The following is a 26,757-nucleotide window of genomic DNA, read 5'->3' on the forward strand; positions in this document are numbered from 1 at the left end:
GCTCTGGAGGCCAGAGGTGCTTGTGTTCCTGGGTCCCATGGAACTGTTAACAATAGGAGAGACAGTGCTTGGCAGGCTACCACCCCCAGGGTATAGCACAGACAGACTGAAACACACCACTAATCTTTAAGAGGCTTATTTGCTTGTCCTGGAGCTTCAGCCTGAGGAGCAGGCTTGAGGTTTGGCACAAATCTGGAGACCACAGAGATGTTCTCAGGGGACACAGCCTGGGGGAATGCCATCTTTGTGCTCTCCCTCTGCTTTGCTACAAGTCACTGGTATATCCCAGAAAGGAGCTTATACAGTTTTACAAATGTTGCCCAGGGGACACCTCCGTATCACCTGGCTCTGGTGACCACCAGGGCTTACACTTGTGGTCCCACAGGATGGTATATATTTCCATACCTTAAAAGCTGCTGCCTGAGGGTCTGGCTTCCAATCAACCTGAATCTAAGTGCTGATTGAGATGTTCCCCTTTGGTACACTGATAGGTCTTGGCATACCCTAAACTACCGGGAGCTATTGAAAGTAAAATAGGCTGGTTGGGCAATCACAAAGGTATGAGAGACAGCTAGAGCTAGGACAATGTTAACAGATTCATCTCCTACACGAAGCCACTCCTTCAAGACTAACAGAGGTGGCTTTTCATATAATGCATAGAAACAAACATAGAGTATAAAGCGAAATGAGGAAACACAGAAATATGTTCCAAATGAAAGAACAAGATAAAACCTTAGAAAAAAACCTTAATGTAATGGAGATAAGTAATCTACCTGATAAAGAGTTCAAAGTAACAGTCATAAAGATGCTTACTGAACTTGGGAGAAAGAAGTGAATTAAACACACTGAAAACATCAACAAAGAGAAAATATTAAAAAGTATGAAATAAAAGTCACAGAGCTGAAGAATACAATAATTGAACTGAAAAATACACTAGAGGGGTTCAACAGCAGATTAGATGAAGTAGAAGAAAGGATCAGTGAATTCAAATAGAGGGCAATGGAACTCACCCAATCAGAGCAGCAAAAAGAAAAAAGAAGGAAAAAAAGTGAAGTTAGCTTAAGGGACTTATGGGAAAACATCAAACATACTAACATTCATATTACAGGGGTCCCAGAAGGAGAAAAGAAAGAGAAAGGGGCTGAAAACTTCCCTAACCTGGGGAAGGAAAGGGACATCCAGATCCAGGAAGCCCAGACAGTTCCAAATAAGATGAACCCAAAGAGACCCACACCAAGACACATTATAATTAAAATGGTAAAAGTTAAAGACAAGGAGAGAATCTTAAAAGCAGCAAGAGAAAAATAAATTGTTATGTACAAGGGAGCCCCCATAAGAATATGAACAGATTTTTCAGCACAAACTTTGCAGGCCAGAAGGGAGTGGCATGATATGTTCAAAGCGCTGAAAGAAAAAAACCTTCCAACCAAGAATACTCTGTCCAGCAATGTTATCATCCAGAATTGAAGGGGAAAGTTTTCCAGACAAACAAAAGCTAAAGGAGTTCATCACCACTAAACTGGCCTTACAGGAAGTGTTAAAGGGAGTTCTTTACGCTGAAAAGAAAGGGCACTAATTAGTAACAAGAAAATATATGAAAGTATAAATCTCTCTGGTAAAGGTAAATATATAGTAAAGGTAGAGGATTAATCATTTATAAAGCTAGTATGAAGGCTAAAAGACAAAAGTAGTACAAATAACTATAACTACAATAATTAAGTGACACACAAGATAAAAAGAAATAAAATGTGACATCAAAAACATAAAACATGGGGAGAGTAAGCAGAGCTTTAGGATGTGTTCAAACTTAAGTTGTTATCAAACTAAAATAGACTGTTATAGATACATGTTGTTATATGTTAGCCTCATAGTAACCAAAAAGCAAAAACCTATAGTAGATACACAGAGGATAATGAGAAAGGAATCTAAGGTACCACTAAAGAAAGTCATCAAATGACAAAGGCAGAGACCAAGAGAAGAAAGGAACAAAGAGGAACCACAAAACAGCCAGAAAACCATGAACAAAATGGCAATAAGTACTATCTATTGATAATTACTTTAAATGTAAATGGACTAAGTTTCCAAATCAGAAGACATAGAATGGCTGAATGGATTAAAAAACAAGACCCATCTACATGCTGCCTACAAGAGATTCACTTCAGATGTAAGGACAGACACAAACTAAAAATGAAGGGATGGAAAAAGACATTCTATGCAAATGAAACCAAAAGAAAGGGAGGGTATCTATACTTGTATCAAAAAAAAAAATACTTTAAAAACAAACACTGTAATAAGAGACAAAGAAGGCATTACATAACGATAAAGGAGTCAATCCAACAAGAGGATATAACATTTGTAAATATTTATGAACACAACATAGCAGCAAGTAAATATGTAAAACAAGTATTAACAGACCTAATAGGAGAACTAGATAGTAACAATACCATACTTACAACAATGGATAGATCATTCAGAAAGAAAATCAAGGAGGAAACACCAGCTTTAAACAACACGTTAGACCAGACGGACTTAAAAGATATATACAGAACATTCCGTCCAAAAACAGTAGAACACACATTCTTCTCAAGTGCACATGGAATATTCTCCAGGATAGATCATGTGTTAGGTCACAAAAAAAGTCTTAACAAATTTAAGAAGCCTGAAATCATGTCAAACATCTTTTCTGACCACAATGGTATGAAACTAGAAATCAATTACAAAGAGAAAACTGGAAAATTCACAAATATGTAGAGATTAAACAACATGCTACTGAACAACCAAAAAGTCAACAAAGAAATCAAAAGAGAAATCAAAAAATATCTTGACACAAACAAAAATGGAAATATAACATGCCAAAATTTATGAGATGCAGCAAAAGCAGTTCTAAGAGGAAAGTTCATAGTGATAAATGCCTACGCCTCATGAAACAGGAATAATTTCAGATAAACAACCTAATGTTGCACCCCCAGGAACTAGAAAAATAAGAAGAAATGAAGTCCAAAGATAGTAGAAGGAAGCAAATAAAGATCAGAGTGGAAATGAATAGAGACTAAAAAGACAATAGAAAAGATCAAGACCTGGTTCTTTGAAAAAATAAACAAAATTGACAGATCTTTAGCTAAACTCACTTACCAAGAAAAAAGAGGACTCATATAAATAAAACCAGAAGTGACAGTGGTGACATTATAACTAAAACCAAAGAAATACAAAGACCATAAGAAAATACTAAGAATAATTATATGCCAACAAATTGGACAACCTAGAAGATATGGATAAATTCCTAGAAACATACAACCTTTGAGGATTGATCATGAATAGAAAATCTGAATAGAGAAATTTCTAGTAAGGAGATTGAATCGGTAATCAAAAACATCCCAACAAACAAAAGTCCAAGGCTAGATGGCTTCACTGGTGAATTCTAACAGACATACAAAGAAGAATTAACACAAATCCTTCTCAAACTTATGCAGAAAACTGATGACGAGGGAACACTTCAAAACTCTTTCTATGAGGCCTGCATTACTCTGATACCAAAACCAGACAAGGACACCTCCAGAAAAGAAAATTACAATATCCCTGATGAACATAGACGCAAAAATCCTCCACAAAATATTAGCAAACCAAATTCAATGATACATTAAAACTATTGTACACCATGACCAAGAGGGATTCATTCCAGGGATGCAAGGATGGTTCAACATCCACAAATTAATCAGTGTGATACACTACATTAACAAAATGAAGAAGTGACCTCAGCATCTTGGTGGTATGAGTCATTCCCTTTATCTATCCCCTCTAAGTTACAACCAGTAGAACATCCATAGACCAACAAAAGATCCTCTGCACAGCACAACAGAATGCCTGAGAGATCCACAACAGAATGCACCTTGTGGAGGCGGCAAAACCAGGGGAGTGGTGGCAGCTGCTCCTGGAACTGGAGGCTCCAGAAACCCCTATGGTGCACACAACTGAAGGCTCCAGGAACTGCAGCATTGCCCACAACACAGCTCCTCCCCTGGCAGTGGTGGCTGCATCCAAGACCATGGTACCCCTGGCAGCAGTGACAGCACCCTTAACCTGAGGTTACAGGAACCAAGGTAGCACCTAGGATCAGAGGCTTCAGGAACTGCAGTGGCACTCATGAAACCAGCACCCCCTACCCAGTAGCAACAGCAACACCTGTGACCCTGGCCCTCCCAGCAGTGGAGGCTGCATTTTAGATCTTGGTGCCCACAGCAGCAGTGGCCATGAACTGAGGCTCCAGAAACTGGAGCAGCACCCGCAACCAGGGGCTCCAGGAACTGCAGTAGCACTCACAATCCAAAGATCCTCTGCCCAGCAGGGGTGCTGATGACCCCAGTCTGCCTGGCAGTGGTGGCAATACCTGCAAACCCAATGCCCTCAGCAGTGATGGTGCCAGAACCCCCAGAAAACCCAGTAGCACCAGTGGCAGCACCCACAATCCTGGACCCCTAAGCCACAGCGGGACCTACAACCGCAGCCCCTCCACTTATGGTGGCAGCACCTACAAACCTGACAACCCTGGAGGCAGAGGCATCCATGACCCTGGCTCCTGCCCCACCCTCCCTCTTCCCCCACTGTGATGGTAGAGTCCACAACCCCAGAAGCAGTAAGGCACCAGCAACCTCAGCGGCACAAGCAGCAGCAACAGGGGCACTGAGAACCTGGCAGAAGCAGTAGAGAATGGAAAGAGCTGTCTCTCAAATATAACCAGAGGCAGCTCAGAATCAAAGTAAACAAAGCCTTACCAAAATAAGAAAAGTATTCGCTATTACCAATGCACCAGCAAAGGAAAACTCCTCAAGCATCACGAAAAATTATGGTTACATAGTATCACAAAAAGAAGATGACAGTTCTCCAGAAACCAAACTTGAAGTCATGGAAGATTGCAATCTGATAGAGAATTCAAGATAGCTGTCATAAAATCAACGAGCTATAAGAAAACTCAGAAAGTTCAATGAGCTCAAGAATAAAATTAATGATTGGAAGAAGTACTTTACTGAAGAGATTGAAACTCTAAAAAAGAAACAAATAGGGGTGGGCCCAGTGGCACAGTGGTTAAGTTCACACACTCTGCTTCGGAGGCCCAGGGTTCGCAGGTTCGGATCCCAGGCACGGACCTATGCACCATTTATCAAGCCATGCTGTGGCAGTGTCCCACATATAAAAAAAGTAGAGGAAGATGGGCACAGATGTTAGCCCAGGGCCAATCTGCCTCAGCAAAAAGAGGAGGATTGGCAACAGATGTTAGCTCAGGGATAATCTTCCTCACCAAAAAAAAAAAAAAAAACAAAAAGAAATTCTGGAGCTACAGAACTCCATAAATCAGATGAAGAATACAGTAGAAAGCATTGGAAATAGAGCAGAACATATGGAAAAGAAAATTAGTGAGCTCAAATATAGAAATCTAGAAATGATTCAGGTGGAAGAGAGAGAACTAAAATTTTTTAAAAGTTAAGAAACTCTACGAAAAATATATGACTCCATTACAAAAAGCAACATAAGGATAATGGGTACCCCAGAAGAAGAAGACAGGGAGAAGGGAGCAGAGAGCTTATTTAACAAAATAATAGCTGAGAACTACCCAATCTTGGGGAAGGAACTGGATACACAATTCCATGAAGCTAATCGAACACCTAATTATCTCAACACAAAAAGACCTTCTCCAAGATACATTTTGTTGAAACTGTCAGAAGTCAATTACAAAGAAAGAATTTGAAATGCAGCCAGGGAGTAAAGACAGTAACCTTCAAAGGAACCCTCATTAGGCTATCAGCAGATTTCTCAGCAGAAACTCTACAGGCCAGGAGAATAGAATGACATATTCAAAATACTGAAAGGTAGAAGACTGCCAGCCAAGAATACTCTATTCAGAAAAGTTATCCTTCAGATATGAAAAAGAAATAATGACTTTCCCAGATAAAAGCTGAGGGATTTCACCACCAGTAGACTTGCATTACAAGAAATGTTGAAAGGAGCTCTTCTATCAGAAACGAAAATGAAAAAGTACACACTACTTTGAGTAAGGTAATAAACAGAACCAGAAAATTGGAAAGCTATTACAGAATAGAGTGTTAAACATTTAATTGTAACATAAAAGTTAAAGGGAAAAGAAAGCATTAAAAATAACTAAAGCTACTTCAATATGGTAATGAACTCACAACATAAAATGAGATAATGTGTGACAACAAAAACATGAAAGGGAAGGAGGAAAAGGATGAAACCTGTATAGACAAATGAACATAAGACAGTATCAGCAGAAAAAAGACTATTTTATCTATGAGATGTTGTGTACAAACTTTGTTGTAACCACAAAACAAAAATCGAGAGTAGAGACACGAAACGTGAAAAATGAAAAAACTGAGAAAAATATCATAGAAAACCACCAAAAAAAAGGCATGCAGAAACACAAGGGAAACAATAGAGAGACAGAGCAACCAGAAAACAAAAGATAAAATGGCAGTAGTAAGTCCTCATATATCAATAAACACCCTAAATGTAAATGGATTGAACTCACTAATCAAAAGCCACTGAGTGGTTAGATGGATTAAAAAACAAGACCAAACAATATGCTGCCTTCAGGGGATTCATCTCAGCTCTAAAGAAAAACATAGGCTCAAAGTGAAGGGGTGAAAGATGATACTCCAAGCAAATGGCAACCAAAAGAAAGCAGGTGTAGCCATACTTATATCAGACAAAATAGACTTCAAGCCAAATAAGGCAACAAGAGACAAAGATGCACATTATATAATGATAAAGGTGACAATTCATCAAGACAACATAACACTTATTAAATATATATGCACCCAACATGGGAGCACCAAAATATATAAAGTAACTGCTAACAGACCTAAAGGGAGAAACTGACAGCAATACAACAAAGGTAGGGGACTTTAACACCCCACTTACATCAATGGATAGATCATCCAGAGAGAAAGTCAACAAGGAAAAATTGGCCTTGAATGACACATTAAACCAGATGGACTTAATAGATATATACAGAACATTATATCCAAAAGCTGAATACACATTCTTCTCAACTACACATGGAACATTCTCAAGGATAGACCACAAATTGGGAAACAAAACAAGTCTCAATCAATTTAAGAAGACTGAAATAACATCAAGCATATTTTCCAGTGAAAATGGTACAAAACTAGAAATCAACTACAAGAAGACTGGAAAAATCACAAATATGTGGAGATTAAACAACATGCTACTGAAAAGCTATTGAGTCAATGAAGAAATCAAAGGAGAAATCAAAAAATACATGGAGATAAATAAAAATGAAAATACGACATACCAAAATCTTTGGGATACGGCAAAAGTGGTACTAAGAGGGAAGTTTACAGCAATATAGGCCTACCTCAAGAAACAAAAAAATTTCAAACAATCTAACCTTATACCTAAAGGAATCAGAAAAAGAACAAATTAACTCAAAGACAGTTGAAGGAAGGAAATAATAGAAATTGGGGAGGGATTAAATGGAATAGAAACTAAAAAGACAATAGAAAAGATCCATAAAACTAAGACTGGGCCGGCCCAGTGGCTTAGCGGTTAAGTGCGTGCATTCCGCTACTGGCGGCCCGGGTTCAGATCCCGGGTGCGCACTGACGCACCGCTTCTCCGGCCATGCTGAGGCTGCGTCCCACATACAGCAACGAGAAGGATGTGCAACTATGACATACAACTGTCTACTGGGGCTTTGGGGAAGAAAAAAAGGAGGAGGATTGGCAATGGATGTTAGCTCAGAGCCGGTCTTCCTCAGCAAAAAGAGGAGGATTAGCACGGATGTTAGCTCAGGGCTGATCTTCCTCACAAAAAAAAAAAAAAAAAAAACACTAAGACCTGGTTCCTTGAAAAAACAAACAAAATTGAAAACCTTTAGCTAAACTCACCAAGAAAAAAGAGAGGGCTCAAATAGATAACATCAGAAATGAAAAAGAGGTTACAATGGATACCCCAGAAATACAAAGGATCACAGAAGACTACTACAAACAGCTATACACTAAGAAATTAGAAAATCTAGAAAAAAATGGATAAATTCTTAGAATCATACACCCTTCCAAGACTAAACCATGAAAAAATAGAAAATCTTTTAGATCAATCTCTAGTATAGAGATTGAAACAGTAATCAAAAACTTCCCAACAAACAACAGTCCATGACCAGACAGCTTCAACGGTGAATTCTACCAAACTTCGAAGAAGATTTAATATTTATCCTTCTCAAACTGTTCCAAAAAACTGAAAAGGAAGGAACACTTCCTAATTCATTCTATGAGGCCAACATTACCCTGATACCAAAAGCAGAGAAGGATAATACAAAAAAAGAAAATTACAGGCCAATATCTCTGATCAACTTAGATGCAAAAATCCTCAACAAAATATTAGCAAACCAAATACCATACATTAAAAAGGATCATAACACCATGATCAAGTGGGCTTTATTCTAGGGATGCAAGGATAGTTCAACATCCGCAAATTAATCAACATGATACACCGCATTAAGAAATTAAAGGATAAAAATCATATGATCATCTCAATGGATGCAGAAAAAGCATTTGACAAAATTCAGCATCCATTTATGATAACTCTTAATAAAATGGGTATAGAAGGAAAGTACCTCAACATAATAAAGGCCATATATGACAAACCCACAGGTAAATCATACTCAGTGGTGAAAAACTGGAAGCTTTTCCTCTACGATCAGGAACAATACAAGAATGCCCACTCTCACCACTTTTATTCAACATACTGGAAGTCCTAGCCATAGCAATTAGGCAAAAAAAAAAAAAAGAAAAAGAAAAAGAAATAAAAGGGATCCAAGTTGAAAAGGAAGAAGTAAAGCTGTCACTATTTGCAGACTACATGATTTTACATATATAGAAAACCCTAAAGACTCCACCAAAAACTATTTGAAATAATAAAGGAATATAGTAAAGTTGCAGGGTACAAAATTAATATACAAAAATCTATTGCATTTCTATATGCCAACAACAAACCATCAGAGAGAGAAATTAAGAAAACAATCCCACTATTAAAAAAAGAATAAATTAAAAAAAGAATAAAATACCTACTAATAAATTAAACCAAGGAGGTGAAATATTTGTATGCTGAAAACTATGAGACATTGCTGAAAGAAACTGAAGTAGACACAAAGAAATGGAAAGATATTCCATGCTCATGGATTGGAAGAATTAACATTGTTAAAATGTCCATTTATCTAAAGCAAGCTACAGATTCAGCACAATCCCTATCAACATCCCAATGGCATTTTTCAAAGAAATAGAACAAAAAAAATCCTAAAATTTGTGTGGAACCACAAAACACCCTGAAAGAATCAAAGCAATCCTGATAAAAAAGAACAAAGCAGAAGGTATCACACTCCTTGATTTCAAACTACACTACAGAGCTATAGTAACCAAAATAGTATGGCATTGGCAGAAACCCAGACACATAGATAAATGCAACTGGAACAAGAGCCCAGAAATAAACCCCCATATATACAGACAACTAATTTACGACAAAGGAGCCAAGAAGATACAATGGAGAAAGGAAAGTCTCTTCAATAAATGGTGTTGGGAAAAGTGGACAGCCGCATGCAAAAGAATAAAAGTAGACCACTATTTTAACACTATACACAAAAATGAACTCAAAATGAATTACAGACTTAAATGTAAGACCTGAAACCATAACTCCTAGAAGAAAACATAGGCATATGTCTAAGACATAAGACATATGTCTTAGCAATATCTTCTTGGATATGTCTTCTCAAGCAAGGAGAACAAAAGAAAAAATAAACAGATAGGACTACATCAAACCAAAAAGTTTCTGCCCAGCAAAGGAAACCATCAATAAAATGAAAAGACAACCTACTGAATGAGAGAAGATATTTGCAAATCATATATCCAGTAAGGGGTTAATATTGAACATATATAAAGAACTCATACAACTCAACAACAACAGAACAACCTGATTAAAACTGGGCAGAGAATCTGAAAAGACATTTTTCCTAAGAAGACATACAGATGGCCAACAGGCACATGAAAAGATGTCAACATCAATAATTATTAGGGAAATGCAAATCAAAACCATAAGGAGATATCATTTCACATCCATTAGAATGGCTATTATCAAAAAGACAAGAAATAACAAGAGTTGGAGAGGATGTGGAGAAAAAGGAACCCTCATACACTATTGGTGGGAATGTAAATGGGAGCATCCATTACAGAAAACAGTATGGAGATTCCTCGAAAAATTAAGAAGAAAACTATCATATGATTCAGCTATTCTACTTCTGGGTATTTATCCAAAGAATACAAAAACTAATTTGAAAAGATATATGCACCCCTATGTTCACTGCAGCATTATTTACAATAGCCAAGGTATGGAAACAACCTAAGTGCCCAATGATGGATGAATGGATAAAGAAGATTATACATATATACACATACACAGTGGAATACTACTCAGCCATAAAATAGATGAAATCTTGCCATTTCTGACAACATAGATGTTCCTTGTGGGTATTATGTTAAGTGAAATACCTCAGAGAAAGACAAATACCATATGATTTCACTTACATGTGGAATCTAAAAACAAAACAAAACCAAAAGAAACGCATAGAAGCATACAATAGATTGGTTGTTACCAGAGGGGAAGAAGGGTGGCGGAGGGCAAAATGGATCAAGGGGGCCAACTGGATGGTGAGGGACAGGAAGTAGAATTGCTTTCGGTCATGAGCACACTGTAGTATATAGAGATGTTGAATTATAATATTGTACACCTGAAACAATATAATGTTATACACCAATGTTACCTTAAGAAGAAAAAAAGTGCATTTAGTTGTTGTAACAGGCTTTTAAAAAAACTCCCGTCATCTACACAAAGTGGAAAGAAATACAGAAGTGTTTAGTTATTAAAAACAAAGAAGGATAAAAATCATATCTCAGTAGATGCAGAAAAAGCATTTGACAAAATTCAACATCCATTTATGATAAAAATTGTCAACAAAGTGGATATATAGGGAATGTACTTCAAAATAATAAAGGCCATACCTGACAAGCCACCACAGCTAACATCATCCTCAGTAGTGAAGAGCTGAAAGGTTTTCATCTAAGATTAGGGAAAAGACAAGGATGCCCACTCTCCCCACTTTTACTAGCCAGAGCAATTAGGCAAGAAAAAGAGATAAAAGGCATTCAAATTGGAAAGAAGAAATAAAACTGTCAATGTTGCAGATGGCACATTATATATAGATAAGCCTAAGGACTCCACCACAAAACTGTTAGAACTAGTAAACGAATTCAGTCAAGTTGCAGGATACAAAATCAGTATACAGAAACCTGCTGCATTTCTATACACTAATAACAAACTATCAAAAAGACAAACTAAGAAAACAATCCCATTTACAATTGCATCAAAAGGAATAAAAAACCTAGGAATAAATTTAACCAAGGAGGTGAAAGACCTGTATACTGAAAAGTATGACACTGATGAAAAAAACTGAAGACGACACAAATAAATGGAAAGATATTCCATGCTCATGGATTTAAAAAATTAATATTGTTAAAATTATCATTAATATGAGATGATTAAGTAAGTTAATTAATATTAATTAGTTAATTAACATTAATTAATATTGTTAAAATATTGTTAAAAGTTAATATTGTTAAAAAATCCATACTACCCAAAGCATCTACAGATTCAATGCACTCTCTATCAAAATTCCAATGGAATTTTTCACAGAATTAGAACAAACAATCCTAAAATTTGTATGGAACCACAAAAGACCCCGAATAGCCAAAGCAATCTTGTAAATGAAGAACAAAGCTGGAGGCGTCACACTCTCTGATTTCAAACCATATTATAAAGCTATAGTAATCCAAACAGTATGGTATTGGCATATAAAGAGACAATGGGGCGGAACAGAAAGTCCAGAAATAAATCCATGTATTTGATATGTCCACATATATGTTCAATTAATTTATGACAAAGGAGCCAAGAATATATAATGGGGAAAGAACCGTCTCTTCGATAAATGGTGCTGGGATATATAATGGGGAAAGAACCATCCCTTCGATAAATGGTGCTGGGAAAACTGGACAGCCACATGTAAAAGAATAAAACTGGTCCACTATCTCATACTATACACAAAAACTGACTGGAAATGGATTAAAGACTTGAACATTAAGACCTGAAACCATAAAAGTCCTAGAAGAAAACATAGGTGGTAAGCTCCTTGACAACAGTCTTGCAATGATTTTTTGGACCTAAATCCAAAAGCAAAGGCAACAAAAGCCAAAATAAACAAGGGGGACTACATCAAACTAAAAGAAGTTTCATCAATGAAATGAAAATGCAACCTACAGAATAAGAGAAAAGTTTTGCATATCATATATCTGGATAAGGGTTTAATATCCAAAATAGGTAAATAACTTATCCAACTCCATAGCAAAAAAAAAAAATCCAGTTAAAAAAATGGGCCGAAGATCTGAATAGACATTTTCCCTAAGAATACATACAGATGGCCAACAGGTACATGAAACGATGCTCAACATCACTCATCATCAGGGAAATGCAAATCAAAACCACAATGAGATATCACCTCACAGCCATCAGAATGGCTATTTATCAATAAGATTACAAACAACAAGTGCTGGTGAGGATATGGAAAAAAGGGAACCCTTGCATACTGTTGGTGGGAATGTAAATTTGTGCAGCCAACTATGGAAAACAATATGAAGTTCCTCAAAAAATTAAAAATAGAACTACGATATGATCTAGCAATTCCACTTCTGGGTATGTATCTGAAGAAAATGGAAACACTAATTCAAAAAGATAATCTGCACTCCTATGTTCGCTGCAGCATTATTTATAATAGCCAAAATACAGAAACAACCAAAGTGTCCATTGTTGGATGAATGGATAAAGAAATTGCAGTATATATATATATATATATATATATATATATATATATATATATATATATGCAATGGAATATTATTCAGCAATAAAAAAGAATGAAATCTTGCCATTTGTGACTACATGGATGGAATTTGAGGGTGTTATGCTCAGTGAAATAAGTGAGAGAAAAATAAATACTGTGTAATTTCAGTTATATGTGCAACATAAAGAAAGATAAAGGAAAAAAAACAAGCTCACAGAGAAAATAGATTAGTGGTTGCCAGAGGTGGGTTTGGGAGAAATGGGTGAAGGGGGTGAAAAGGTACAAACTTCCAGTTATAAAATAAGTCATGGAGATTTAATGGACAGCATGGTGACTATAGTTAATAATAATGTATCTTATATTTGAAAGTTACTAAGAGAGTAAATCTTAAAAGTCCTCATCACAAGAAAAAAAAACTTTTTTGTAGTTACATAAGGTGACGAACGTTAACTAGACTTATTGTGGTGATCACTTGGCAATATATACAAATATCAAATCATTATGTTGTACACCTGAAACTTACCTAATGTTATATGTCAATTATACCTAAATAAAAAAATTTAAAAAGCCAGATCATATTGCTATGTTTCAGTCTGCAGTGGTATGGGAATAATTTTTCCCTTCCTGATTGTAAGGATTACTTTATGAGTTGAATATATATTCCTTCCACTTCCACTTTTTCCAGTAACTCCAAAAAGAAATGTAGCTATAATATTAATGCCAGCTACCCAGAATTTTTCATTTTTTAGATAAATTATTTCAAAACTTTTTTTCCTCATCTGGTAGATCAGGTTAAAAACAAGCTTGTAAATTTTTTTTATTGAGGTAACATTGGTTTATAATATTATATAAATTTCAGGTGTACATCATATTTTGAATTCTGTGTAGACTACAGCATGTTCACCACCCAAAGATTAATTACTATTCATCACTGTACACATGTGCCCTATCACCTCTCTCATCCTCCTCCCCCCCCTTCCCCTCTGGTTACCACCAATCTAATGTCTGTGTCTATGTATTCATTTGTTGTTGTTGTTGTTGTTATCTTCTATTTATGAGTGAAATCAAACAGTATTTGACTTTGATTTATTTCGCTTAGCATAATACCCTCAAGAGTCCATCCATATTGTCACAAATGGTAAGATTCCATCCTCTTTTATAGCTGAGTAGTATTCCATTGTGTATATATACCACATCTTCTTTAATCATCCATCCACTGATCGCACTTAGGTTGTTTCCAAGTCTTGGCTATTGTGAGTAATGCTGCAATGAACATAGGGGTGCAAATATCTTTATGCATTTGTGTTTTCATGATCTTTGGATAAATACCCAGAAGTAGAATAGCTGGATTGTATGGTAGTTCTATTCTTAATTTTTTGAGGAATCTCCATACTGTTTTCCATAGTCACTGCACCAGTACATTCCCACCAGCAGTGTATGAGGGTTTCCTTTTCTCCACATCCTCTCCAATACTTGTTATTTCTTGTCATGTTAATTATAGCCATTCTGACGCATGTGAGGTGATATCTCATTGTAGTTTTGATTTGCATTTCCCTAATAATTATTGCTGTTGAACATCTTTTCATGTGCCTTTGTAAATTTTTTAAAACTTGAGTGAGGTTAAAAATTTTCAGTATATGTACTGTATCAATGCCATTTTTTTTTTTTTTTTGGTGAGGAAGATCAGCCCTGAGCTAACATCCATGCTAATCCTCCTCTCTTTTTCTTTTTTTGCTGAGGAAGACCGGCTCGGAGCTAACATCTATTGCCAATCTTCCTCCCTTCTTTCCCCCAAAGCCCCAGTAGATAGTTGTATGTCATAGCTGCACATCCTTCTAGCTGCTGTATGTGGGACACGGCCCCAGCATGGCCGGAGAGGCGGTGCGTCGGTGCGCGCCCGGGATCCGAACCCAGGCCGCCAGTAGCGGAGCGCGCGCACTTAACCGCTAAGCCACCGGGCCGGCCCTCAATGCCATTTTTAAGTTATTTCATGAACTTCAAGGAAGGATAGTAGATTACCAGATTTATAGTGAAATAAAATTTTTCTACCACTTACGATTGATAAATATTGGATTAAAAAATTAGAGTAACCCAATGTGTACGTATACATGTATTATTAGGTATATATATTATGTATGTATTATAAAATCATACATAATGTTGTGATTAGTAATGAATGAATCAGTAAAAATTGTACATATTTTTAAATGTTTTTACTGTGGAATATATTTAAAACATCTTAAAATTCAGAAGTGTAAATGTTTACCACAGAATAAAAAGCATGATTGACGTTAATTTCTGCAAACTTAATTGAGTTATGGGTAATACATTGAAACTGTCACAAGAAAGGCAAATATCTTTCATTGAGCATATTTTACACATTCTAATACTTTTGTCATTTTTTCTCTAAGGAAATTCCCGTAAACTTAATTGCTCTGTGCAGCAGGCAAAATGATGGTCTCCAAAAGATGTCCATTTCCTAATACCCAGAACCTGTGAATATGACAGGTTACATGGTAAAGAAAAATTAAGGTAGCAGATAGAATTCAGGTTGCTAATCAGCTGACCTTATGATAAGGAAATTTTCCTGGATTATCCAAGTAGACCCAATGATGTAATTAAAAGGGTCCTTAAAAGTGGAAGAGAGAGGCATGACATAAAGTTAGAGTGACGCCATGTGAAGAGGACTCACTCTGACCTGCTGTTGCTGGTTTTGCAGTTGGAGGAATGAGGGAGGCCTCTAGAAGATAGAAAACAGCAAGTAAATGGATTCTCCCCTAGAGCCTCCAGAAAAGAATGTGGCCCTGCTGATAACTTGATTTTAGCCCAGTGAGACCTATATCAGACTTCTAACTTACAGAACTATAAGATAATAAAATCGTGTTGTTTTAGGCCATTAAGTTTGTTGTAATTTGTTACAAGAGCAATAGAAAACTAACATACTTGGTAATGTGTGTAGAGTATTAAAGAAAGCTGACTTTTCTTCCAAACATCAAATGAAATAAGGTATGCAAAAGTCTTTAAAGGCATTTGATTATAAAAATATAAAAACATTTGCATTATTGTAACTCATCACTGAATAATTACTATGTACTGAGAGAAAAGTTGAGAGAAAAAAGAGGACTATAAATAGTCTAAATGTAGACTGTAGTCTACAGTCTGCTATAGTTCTTGATACCTCTTGACAATTCAGAAATGCTCGTCGTGAAGGGTGACAGATTATCATGATATACTTGAAACCTTGAGAATCAGTCCAGGGTTTGAATTGTTATGGGGCTAGAATAGTTTTTTGGGTCTGCCATTCATGAAATGGTATTCGAATTGGTTAAACATTGTCCATTGTGTGATCATCTCTTTTAGCTAGCTGCCTGCTTCTTATCTGAGAGAATTATGGGAAGGATTTATCCTCAGAATAATAGCCAATATTTATTGAGCATTTACTAAATGTCAACCTATACTGAGTGGCTTCCATCCAGCATTGGATTCTCACAACAATCCTTTGAGGACAGTATTATTACTACTCCCATTTCAGTGATGAAGAAATAGGCACAGGGAGGTTAAATAACCAGTGTGACGTCACAAGGTAAATGTGATAGCATTTCTGACAGACAGTCTGATTCCACAACCCACTTAGTCACTACTCCAGGCAGAACCTAAATTATTTCAGTTCTTTCACACATATGGGACAAGTTTAGAGAAATTACAAAATTTGCCAAAGGCCACAGAGTTATTAGATGCCGGGTCAATGATTCAAACAAGGTTTGTTTGAGTCCTATATCAATAACTTTTTACTATAGTCTCCCTTTACAATTCTCCAGAAGAGGGCAAGTATACTAAGGAATATCTGTGACCTGTATCTCTCATATCTCAACTTGTATACAGGTCAGAATATCAACGCTTATAAACAGTTTAGCACATATACCTGTTTTAATAAAAAGATTTATTTGAGGCCATATTAAGATTTAAAAGCCAAGAGCAAAAATTCTTGATGATCTTTGGGAAATCTAAATGATTAGCATTATAAATTTCTCTTTGATCATTAATATTGACTTATATAGAATTCCATATTGTCTCATACAATGGATTTACATCTTGAAGAAGCTCTAGTGTTTGACTGTTGGATCTAATTCCTAAAAACAGTGTTTAATAAAATATGTCCTCTTCTGGAAGGCAGAATTCCACACACTTATTGAGAAGAGATGTAGACTGATCTCTTGAGCTACTTATGAGATGAAGTAGGAAATCAACTGAAAAACTTTCCCTCTAGATCAGAAATTAAGTGTGTCTTTGTTGGCAACCCATATATAACCATTTTACCTTTGTGGGATGGGCTTCATTATCCTTTCCATTTATGATATTTTGGAGATACAAGATTCTTTACTTACTTCTTTTTTAATATCTGAAGAGTATTATTGGGAACAACTGTCATTCTTGTTGAATCTCTAAAAAACGTCAACACAAAGCTAAATTTTTTTTCAATCTCCTCTCCCATTAACTATGTCCATAAAGCATACATGTTATCACTGTTTGTGGATGTCCAGGCAGTCAGACAACTAATGCACACAACTTTTAAGAAAGAACCTACTTTCTTCCAACTATATGGGTTAGCAACATGATATGATTCATGGGATACGTCTTAGCAAAAGCATATTGCCGGCTCCTTTCTTTGCTTAAAATTATACCATTACATAAGTATTGCAAATAAATTATACAGTCACATGCCACATAATGACATTTCAGTCAAGGACAGACCAAATATACAACGGTGGTCCCATAAGATTAGTACCACATAGCCTAGAGATGTGTAGCAGGCTATACCATCTAAGTTTGTATAAGTACACTCTATGATGTTTGCACATTGAAATCACCCAATAACACGTTTCTCAGAATGTATCCCTGTCATTAAGTGATGCATGACTGTACATGTCTTTAGGAGCAACAAACGTGAATGCCAGGAGGAGACACAGAATGCTTAATAAAACGTAGTCTATCAAAAGGGAGTGAATAAAGAAAAAGCATATAAAATGTCATATATGTATACTCTTTAGCTTAACCTGCCTTATTTATGTTTTTTCTTCTAGGCATATCATCTTTGCTCCAAGTAGCCACAACAAATATGCTGGAGAATCATTTCCTGGGATATACGATGCTATGTTTGATATTGAAAATAAAGCAGACCCTCGTTCAGCCTGGAGAGAAGTAAAGAAACACATTTCTATTGCAGCCTTCACAATTCAAGCAGCAGCAGGAACTCTGAAAGAAGTGTTATAATAAGGTCTCAGCCAAGTGACTAGCCATTAAAAGTGTTACTGAAAGTCTGAGGATAAAATCCATCTTTCTTTCTGATAACTCTTGAAGCCAGAGTATTCTAAAATCTTGGTGTTCATGTCACGTTTTGATTTTAGACTTCCATCTTGTTCATCTGCAAAGAGTTTTTTGGCTCTTTAAACATTCATAACTTCATCACCAAAGTGTTAATCTAATAAAAGAAAACAAAAATCTCCAGTCATGTGGCAGAAAGAGATAAAGCAACTGAAAATTCCCTAAAGTAAAATATGGCAAGGAACTTGAACTCTCAGACATTTCTGGTAGGAACGTAAAATGGTACAACTCACTTTGGAAAACAGTTTGGTAGTTTCTTATAATGTTAAACATATATATTTACTTTATGACTCCAAAATTCCACTTGTAAGTATTTACTAAAGAGAAGCAAAAACATAATAAGCAGACGACTCTTCCATGCATGTTCATAGAAGCTTAAAATGAGAACAACTCAAATGTCCATCAACGGATGGATGGAAAAATTGTGGTATACCCACAATGGAATACTACTCAGCAATAAAAATGCAATAACTGCCAATATATGTAATATTATTGGCAGACATTGTTGAGGGAAAGAAGCCAGACACAAGAGAATACCTAGTATATGATTCTATTTATACGAAGAAAAGGCAAAACTAATCTATGGTCTTAGAAATTAGATCAGTGATTGCCTGAGGCAAGTAAGGAGCAGGGAGGAGACGGGCTGCAAAGAGGCAGAAGGATACTTTCTGGGATGATGGGCATTTTCTGTATGTTGATCTGGGTGATGGTTATGCAGGCGTATACATTTGTCAAACCTCATCAAACGTAAACTTAAAATGTATGAAAATTATACCTCAATAAATTTGATTACCAAAAAAAAAGTCTGGCAAGGAAACCAGAATAACACTTTCTCTTGTGAAATCATGGTGGAATGCCAAATGGTAAGGAAAAAAGTGAATAATATCCATACTTCTGATAACTTCAACTCTACTGTATAATATATATCTGATAGGTAAAGAAAATACTTGCCACCAATCTTCATACTCCGACTCCTAAAAAAAACAGTATATCAGCATTGGCAAAGTTTTATGCAAAGCCTAATGACTCAGAATTATGCGTAAGCTATGATGAAACCTTCAAGAAGCTTGATTGTTCAGTTACTTTGCCTTTTAAAAAGAGTTGAGAATCAACAATTAAAAGACCCTTTATAGGTAGGCACACTAACTACAATAAGGAGTGACAGCTCAAAGTCTGACTGCAAGGAGAAACTACCCCTGCTACACTTGCTGGCTGACAAACAATACAATTTAATTTAATAAAACAGTGGAGTATTTAGTTTAGGGACAAAATTTTCCTATATATCTCAATATTACCAGAAGGTATCTCACTGATTCTCCACAATAAAATAAGCAGCATGCATAGAAATGCCCTAAGTCATTGTGATAAATTTTAAATAAGATCTATTCATTCTGGTTAAAGAGGCAATAAGAGTATTCTGCTTAACAAGACAGTAAAGTTTGTTATTTATAATGTATAAATTTATAAAGCATATAAAATTGGACTTTTGTAAAAATAATTTGTTTTAGCAAATCTAGGGATTTAACTTCTCTACCATACTATATTACCTTAGTATGACAGTTTATTTTGGAGTATAAAGAGGAGTAACTGTATTTTAATTTTTACCTTAAAGCATTGTGTTGTAGACAGGATATTAGGTTAAGACTCATAAGTCACACTTTTCCACTATCCAACTGAGTAAATTATTACATATTTCTAGGCATCAGAAATTCCTCATTCTCCAACTCCATTATATCATTTCTAAAGGGGACAAAACACAAAAGTTTATAAATCTCTTTTGTGTTCTTCCTGCTGGTAGCTTTTCTGAAGAAAGACATGGGTTGCTAAAACAGCAAGTGTGGTTGGAAGTATGAGTTTGGAGGAAAACAGTAACCCTTGCAAATTATTGTTCCCTTTAATTGGTAAGTTATTTTGTTTTTGTCACCTTTAATCAACAGCTGATCATTAGAACAGAACAAGTGATTATGTGTCATGCACTGTAATCAGTCTAGGACATTAGATATAGGATATCTGCTACCATATGTTCAACACACAGAACATGTGTTTGAACTGTTTTTTAAAAACTTTTTCCCCTAGGACTATTTTATCTATGAGATGTTTTATGTAAGCCACCTGGTAACCACAAAGCAAAAATCTAGAATCACAAAACAAAGAAAGGGAGAGACTGAGCAAATCACCATGGAAAAGCACCACTTTAAAAGGTAGACAGAAACAGAGGGAAAAAGAAACCAAGGAGATAGAAAACAATCAGAAGGCGAATGGTAAGATGGCAGTAGGAAGTCCTTACATATCAATAATCACTCTAAATATAAATGGATTAAATTCACCAATCAAAAGGCACAGAGTGGCTGAACAGATTTTAAAAAACAAGACTTAACTATATGCTGCCTATAGGAAAGTCATTTCAGCTCTAAAGAAACACATAGGCTCAAAGTGAAGGAAGAGGATATGACGATAAGAGACAAAGAAGGTCATTATATAGTAATAAAAGGGTCAATACATCAAGAAGATGTAACAATCATAAATATATACATACCTAACATTGGAGCACCAAAATATATTAAGCAAATACTAACAGAATCTAAGGCCGAAATAGACAATACAATAACAGTAGGAGACTTCAATATTCCACTATCAGCAATGGATAGATTATCCAAACAAAATCAATAGGAAATGTTGGAATTGAACCATACTCTAAACAAATGGACTTAACAGACATATACAGAACATTACATCCAACAAGAGCAGAATGCATATTCTTCTCAAGTGCACATGCAACATTTTCCAGGATAGATCATATGATATGGCACAAAACAAATCTCAGCAAATTTAAGAAGACTGAAATCATACCAACTATCTTTTCTGGTCACAGTGGTATGAAATTAGAAATCAACAAAAGGAAAGCGGAAAATCTACAAATATGTGGAAACTAAACCACACACTTCTGAACAATCAATGGGTCAAAGAAAAAATCAAAAGGAAATAAAAAATTATCTTCAAACAAATAAAAATGGAAATACAGTAGTCCCCCTCTCATCCTTGGTTTCACTGTCCACAGTTTCAGTTACCCACGGTCAACTGTGGTCTAAAAATATTAAATGGAAAATTCCAGAAATAATTTATACATTTTAAATTGCACACCATTCTGGGTAGCATGACGAAATCTTGTGCTGTCCCATTTCACCCCACCCAAGATGTGAATCATCCCTTTGTCCAGCATATCCAGCCTGTATACGCTACCTGCCTGTTAGTCATTTAACTGTTTGAATTATCAGATCAGCTGCTGTGGTATCACAGTGCTTGTGTTCAAGTAACTTATTTTACTTAACAATGGCCCCAAAGCACCATTAACCTCTTATTGTGCCTAATTTATAAATTAAACTGTATCACAGGTATGTATAGGAAAAAACAATATATAGGGTTTGGTACTATCCACAGTTTCAGCCATCCACTTGGGGTATTCCCCACAGATAAGGGGGGACTACTATACAACACATCATATCTTGTGGAATGCAGCAAAAGCAGTTCTGAAAGTTTATAGTGATAAATGCATATATTAAGACATTAGAAAGATCTCAAACAACCTAACTTTACACCTCAAGGAATTAGAAAAAGAAGAACAGATTAAGGCACAATTAGCAGAAAGAAGGAAATAATAAAGATCAGAGCAGAAATAAATGAAATAGAGACCAGAAAAAAAAAAAAGAACCAACAAAATTAAAAGTTGGTTCTTCAAGAAGATAAAATTGACAAACCTGTAGTCAGACTAAGAAAAAAAGAGAAGACTCAAATAAATAAAATGAAAAAGAGACATTATAACTGACAATACAGAAATACATATGACCATAAGAGACTATTAACTATTACATGCCAACAAATTAGATAACCTAGAAGAAATGGATAAATTTCTAGAAACACAACCTACCAAGGTTGAATCAGGAAGAAGAAATAGAAAATCTGAACACACCAATAAGAAACAAAGAGATTGAGTCAGTCATCAAAAACCTCCCAAAACAGAAAACCCCAGGACCAGACAACTTCACTGGTGAATTCTACCAAACATCCAAAGAAGAATTAACACCAATCCTTCTCAAACTCTTCCAAAACATTAAGGAGGAGGGAACACTTCCAAACTCATTCTACAAAGCCATTAACCTGACACCAAAGTCAGGTAAGGACACAAGAAAAGAAAACTAGAGACCAATATCCCCCATGAATACAGATACAAAAATTCTCAACAAAATATTAGCAAACCAAATTCAAGAACAAATAAAAAGGATTATACACCATGACCAAGTGGGATTTATCCCTGGGATGCAAGGATAGTTCAACATATGTAAATCAATAAATGTAATACATCACATTAATAAAATGAAAGATAAAAATCACATGATCATCTCAACAGCTGTAGGACTTAAAATACAGCATGCTTTCATGATAAAAACCCTCAGCAGACTGGGAATAGAAGGAACATATCTCAATATAATAAAGGCCATTTTGACGTACTCACAGTGAACCATGACACTCAATGGAGAAAAACTGAAAGCTTTTCCTCTAAGATCAGGAACAAGACAAGGATGCTCACTCTCACCACTCTTATTCAATGTAGTACTGTAAGTACTAACTAGAGCAATTAGGCAAGAAAGAAATAAAATATATCCAATTGTGAAGGAAGAAGTAAAACTGTGGTTATTTGCAGAGGATATGATTTTGTATATAAAAAATCCCAAAGACTCAATCAAAAAACTGTTAGAACTAATGAATGATTTCAGTCAAGTTGCAGGACACAAAATCAACATACAGAAATCAGTTACATTTCTATACACTAAGGATGAAATATCTGAAAAAGAAATAAAGGGAACTATCTCATTCATGATAGCATGAAAAAATAAAATACTTAGAAATAAATTTAACCATGGAAGTATAAGATCTGTACAACAAAAACTACAAGACTTTGCTGAAAGAAATCAAAGATGCAAACAAATACAAAGATATCCCATGTTCATGGATCAGAAGAATTAATATTGTTAAAACATCCATACTACCCAAAGCCAGCTATGGATTCAAGACAATCTCCATCAAAATACCAATGGCATTCTTCACATACATAGAAAAAAAAAAACCCTAAAATTTGCATGGAACCACAAAAGACACTGAGTAGCCAAAGCAATCCTGAGGAAAAAGAAGAAAGCTGGAGGTATCACATTTCCTGATTTCAAACTATACTACAAAGCTACAGTAATAAAAACAGTATGGTACTGGCACAAAAATAGACACAGAGAACAATGAAACAGAATATAGAACCCAGAATTAAACCCCTGCTTATATGGTCAGCTAATACTTGGCAAGAGAGCCAAGAGCACCCAATGGGGAAAGGACAGGCTTCAACAAATGGTGTTGGGAAAACTGGATAAATACACGCAGAGCAATGAAATTGGACCCCTATCTTACACCACTCACAAAAATTAACTTGAAATGGATCAAAGACTTAAACATAAGACCTGATACTGTAAAACCCCTAGAAGAAAACATAGGGATGAAGCTCCTTAACATTGGTCTCAGCAATCATTTTTTGGATATAACACCAAAGAACAAACAACAAAAGCAAAAATCTACAAATAGGACTGTATCAGGTGCCGGTGTGGTGGCGTAGTGGTTAAGTTCGCGCGTTCCACTTCATCAGCCCAGGGTTCGCTGGTCAGATCCTGGGCACAGACCTACTCACTGCTCATCAAGCCATGCTGAGGCGGCGTCCCACACAGAAGAACTAGAAGGACCTACAACTAGGATATACGACTATGTACTGGGGCTTTGGGGAGAAAAAAAAAAAAACAACAAATGGGACTATATCAAACTTAAAAACTTTTGCATAGCAAAAGAAACAACAACGAAAAGGCAAGCTACAGAATGAGAGAAAATTTTTGCAAACCATATATAGATAAAAAACTCATATGAAATATATAAAGAACTCATATAACTCAGTAACAAAAAAAGAAACAATTTGATTGAAAAATGGGACAGAAGAACTAAACAGACATTTTTCCAAAGACATCCAAATGGCCAACAGGTACATGAAAAGATGCTCAACATCACTAATCATCAGGGAGTGCAAATTAAAACCACAATGAGAGATCACCTCACATCTGTTAGAATGGCTATCATCAAAAAGACAAGAGATTTAACAAGCACTGGTGAAGATATGCAGAAATGAGAACGCTTGTTCGTGGTAATGTAAATTGGTGCAGCCACTATAGAAAACAGTATAGAGGTTCCTCAAAAAATTAAAAATAGAACTACTATATGATCCAGCAATTCCACTTCTGGGTATTTAATCTGAAGAAAATAAAAACAGTAACTCAAAAAGATATATGCACCCCTCACGTTCATTTCAGCATTATTTACAATAGCCAAAATATGGAAACAACCTAAGTGTCCATCAATAGAAAAATGGATAAAGCAATGTGGTACATATATACAAGGGAATATCATTCAGCCATGAGAAAGGAGGACATCCTGCCATTTATGACAACATGGGTGGACCTTGAGCACATTATGCTAAGTGAGATAAGTCAGATAGAGAAAGACAAGTACTGTATGATATCACTTATATGTGGAATTTAAAAAAGCCAAACTTGTGGAAACGGAGAATAAAATGGTGGTTAATGGATAGGGTCTGAGGGGGACAAGACATATGCTGTTTAAGGGTACAAATTTACAACAAGTAGTTAAGCCCTACAGATATAATGCACAGTACAGTGAATACAGAGAACAATATTCTATTATAATCATCAAACTTGCTAAGACACTAGAACTTAAGTACTCCTACTACCAAAAGAAAGGAAAATTATGTAAAATGATAGAGGTGCTAATTATCACTATAATAGCAATCATATTACAATATATAAATGTATCTAATTAACATGTTGTATACCTTAAATTTACACAATGTTATATGTCAAATATGTTTCAATAAAAAAGACACTCTAGAAGAGGGATGGTGCCTGCTTTATCTTGGAGTCCTTTGCACCCAGCCCAGCACCTCCTTAAGTTTCAAACATACACAAATGCAGAGAGAACATACAATAAACTCCCATGTACCCATCACCCAGCTCCAAAAATCATCTCTCAAAACAAACAAAAAAAACCCAAACTTTTTTCCCTTATGCATTAGAGATCAGTTGTTAAACTGATAATCATTATTCCCCTTTCATCCCATTCCTTGGTCCACGTCCTGAGTGAGATTATTTCTCATAAGGCTACTTGGGAAATAGCAAAGAAATATTTTGCTAGTCACAGTGTACTGTCTGTTTTATTACTGACTTTTAAAATCAAATTTAAATAAGCCATAAATTTCTATTATAATGCAATAATTTAGTCATTAAAAAAATCTAAACATGATGCTTAATATAACTTGTCTAATACAAAAGGAAACTAGTAAACGAAAAGCATGTGAAATGCAATATATCTTTAATTCAGAAATTCTAAAAATTTATTCTAGAGAAAATTGGAAAGAATGCCAATATATGTGACAAGGGTGTTTATTGCAGCATTTTTCACCATAGTAAAAAAAAAGTAACAAACTAAATTTTCATCATTGGGGAACTGATTAACTTACAGTATAATATATAATCAAGAATCATAAAACTGATATAAATACTTTCCATTTTTATGGTAAGTTGCCTGTGAGTTATTGCTGAGTTGGGAAAAACTGGTAATAAAATTGAATGTACAATATTACACAAAATGTTAACAGTGCTTACACTGGGGTGGTGGACTTTTACTCTTTGTATTTTTCTGTATTGCCTGAACTTCTTACTTCAGAATATATTCCTTTTATAATAAAAACTATAATAAGGATGTTTTAATTTTGAACAGAAAAAAGTACACAAAGTTCTGGAATGCAATCAAGTTTACAAATAGATACCTCTTTTTGTATCTTTGTAATTTACTATTTTTCTATTCTGAGGATATAAATAACACTCATTTACATATGCATACATAGCTTATTTTAATATTTTTCATATTTAGCTCACAGTTTCATAAATAGTAATTGACCCTCAAACTTTCAAGTTTATACACAGAGATGAGAGACAAGAAAATAATCACTTCTCCTCCAACTTTGACTTTTTAAGTATAGGAATAATGAGTTTGGCGTAAAACAGTAACCTTAGAAATAATTACAATACTGTAATAGATTTTAGCCTTTGTCTTGTCATTGCTTTTTAACTTTAGTGAGTCATTTGCTCTTTTTTCTCTTTATCTTTTCGGCAACTCCTATATTCATCCATTTCTTCCAATCTCCAATGCGATTATTATAAATACAGGCCCACAATATCTTTCACTTAAATGATGCAAAAACTCCCTTTCAAATCACTCCACTTCCTCTCCTCTGTTATATCACAATT

At 35.4% G+C, this 26,757-nt stretch overlaps 1 protein-coding gene across 4 annotated transcripts in view; it reads left to right on the forward strand.

Moving 5' to 3' along the window:
* Positions 1-25,466, forward strand: part of NAALAD2 (N-acetylated alpha-linked acidic dipeptidase 2) — a 68,650-nt gene extending 43,184 nt beyond the window's left edge. For all 4 annotated transcript variants that reach the window (XM_087433572.1, XM_087433573.1, XM_087433574.1 and 1 more), the window contains one exon: positions 18,052-25,466. In XM_087433572.1, the coding sequence (XP_087289698.1) occupies positions 18,052-18,241 (190 nt within the window). In that variant the 3' untranslated portion in view covers positions 18,242-25,466. The remainder of the gene's footprint in view (positions 1-18,051) is intronic.
* The last annotated feature ends 1,291 nt before the right edge of the window (positions 25,467-26,757 follow it).

Source organism: Ceratotherium simum, chromosome 7 (assembly GCF_057802395.1).
Source record: "Ceratotherium simum simum isolate JZ-2026a chromosome 7, ASM5780239v1, whole genome shotgun sequence".
Lineage (NCBI taxonomy): Eukaryota > Metazoa > Chordata > Mammalia > Perissodactyla > Rhinocerotidae > Ceratotherium > Ceratotherium simum.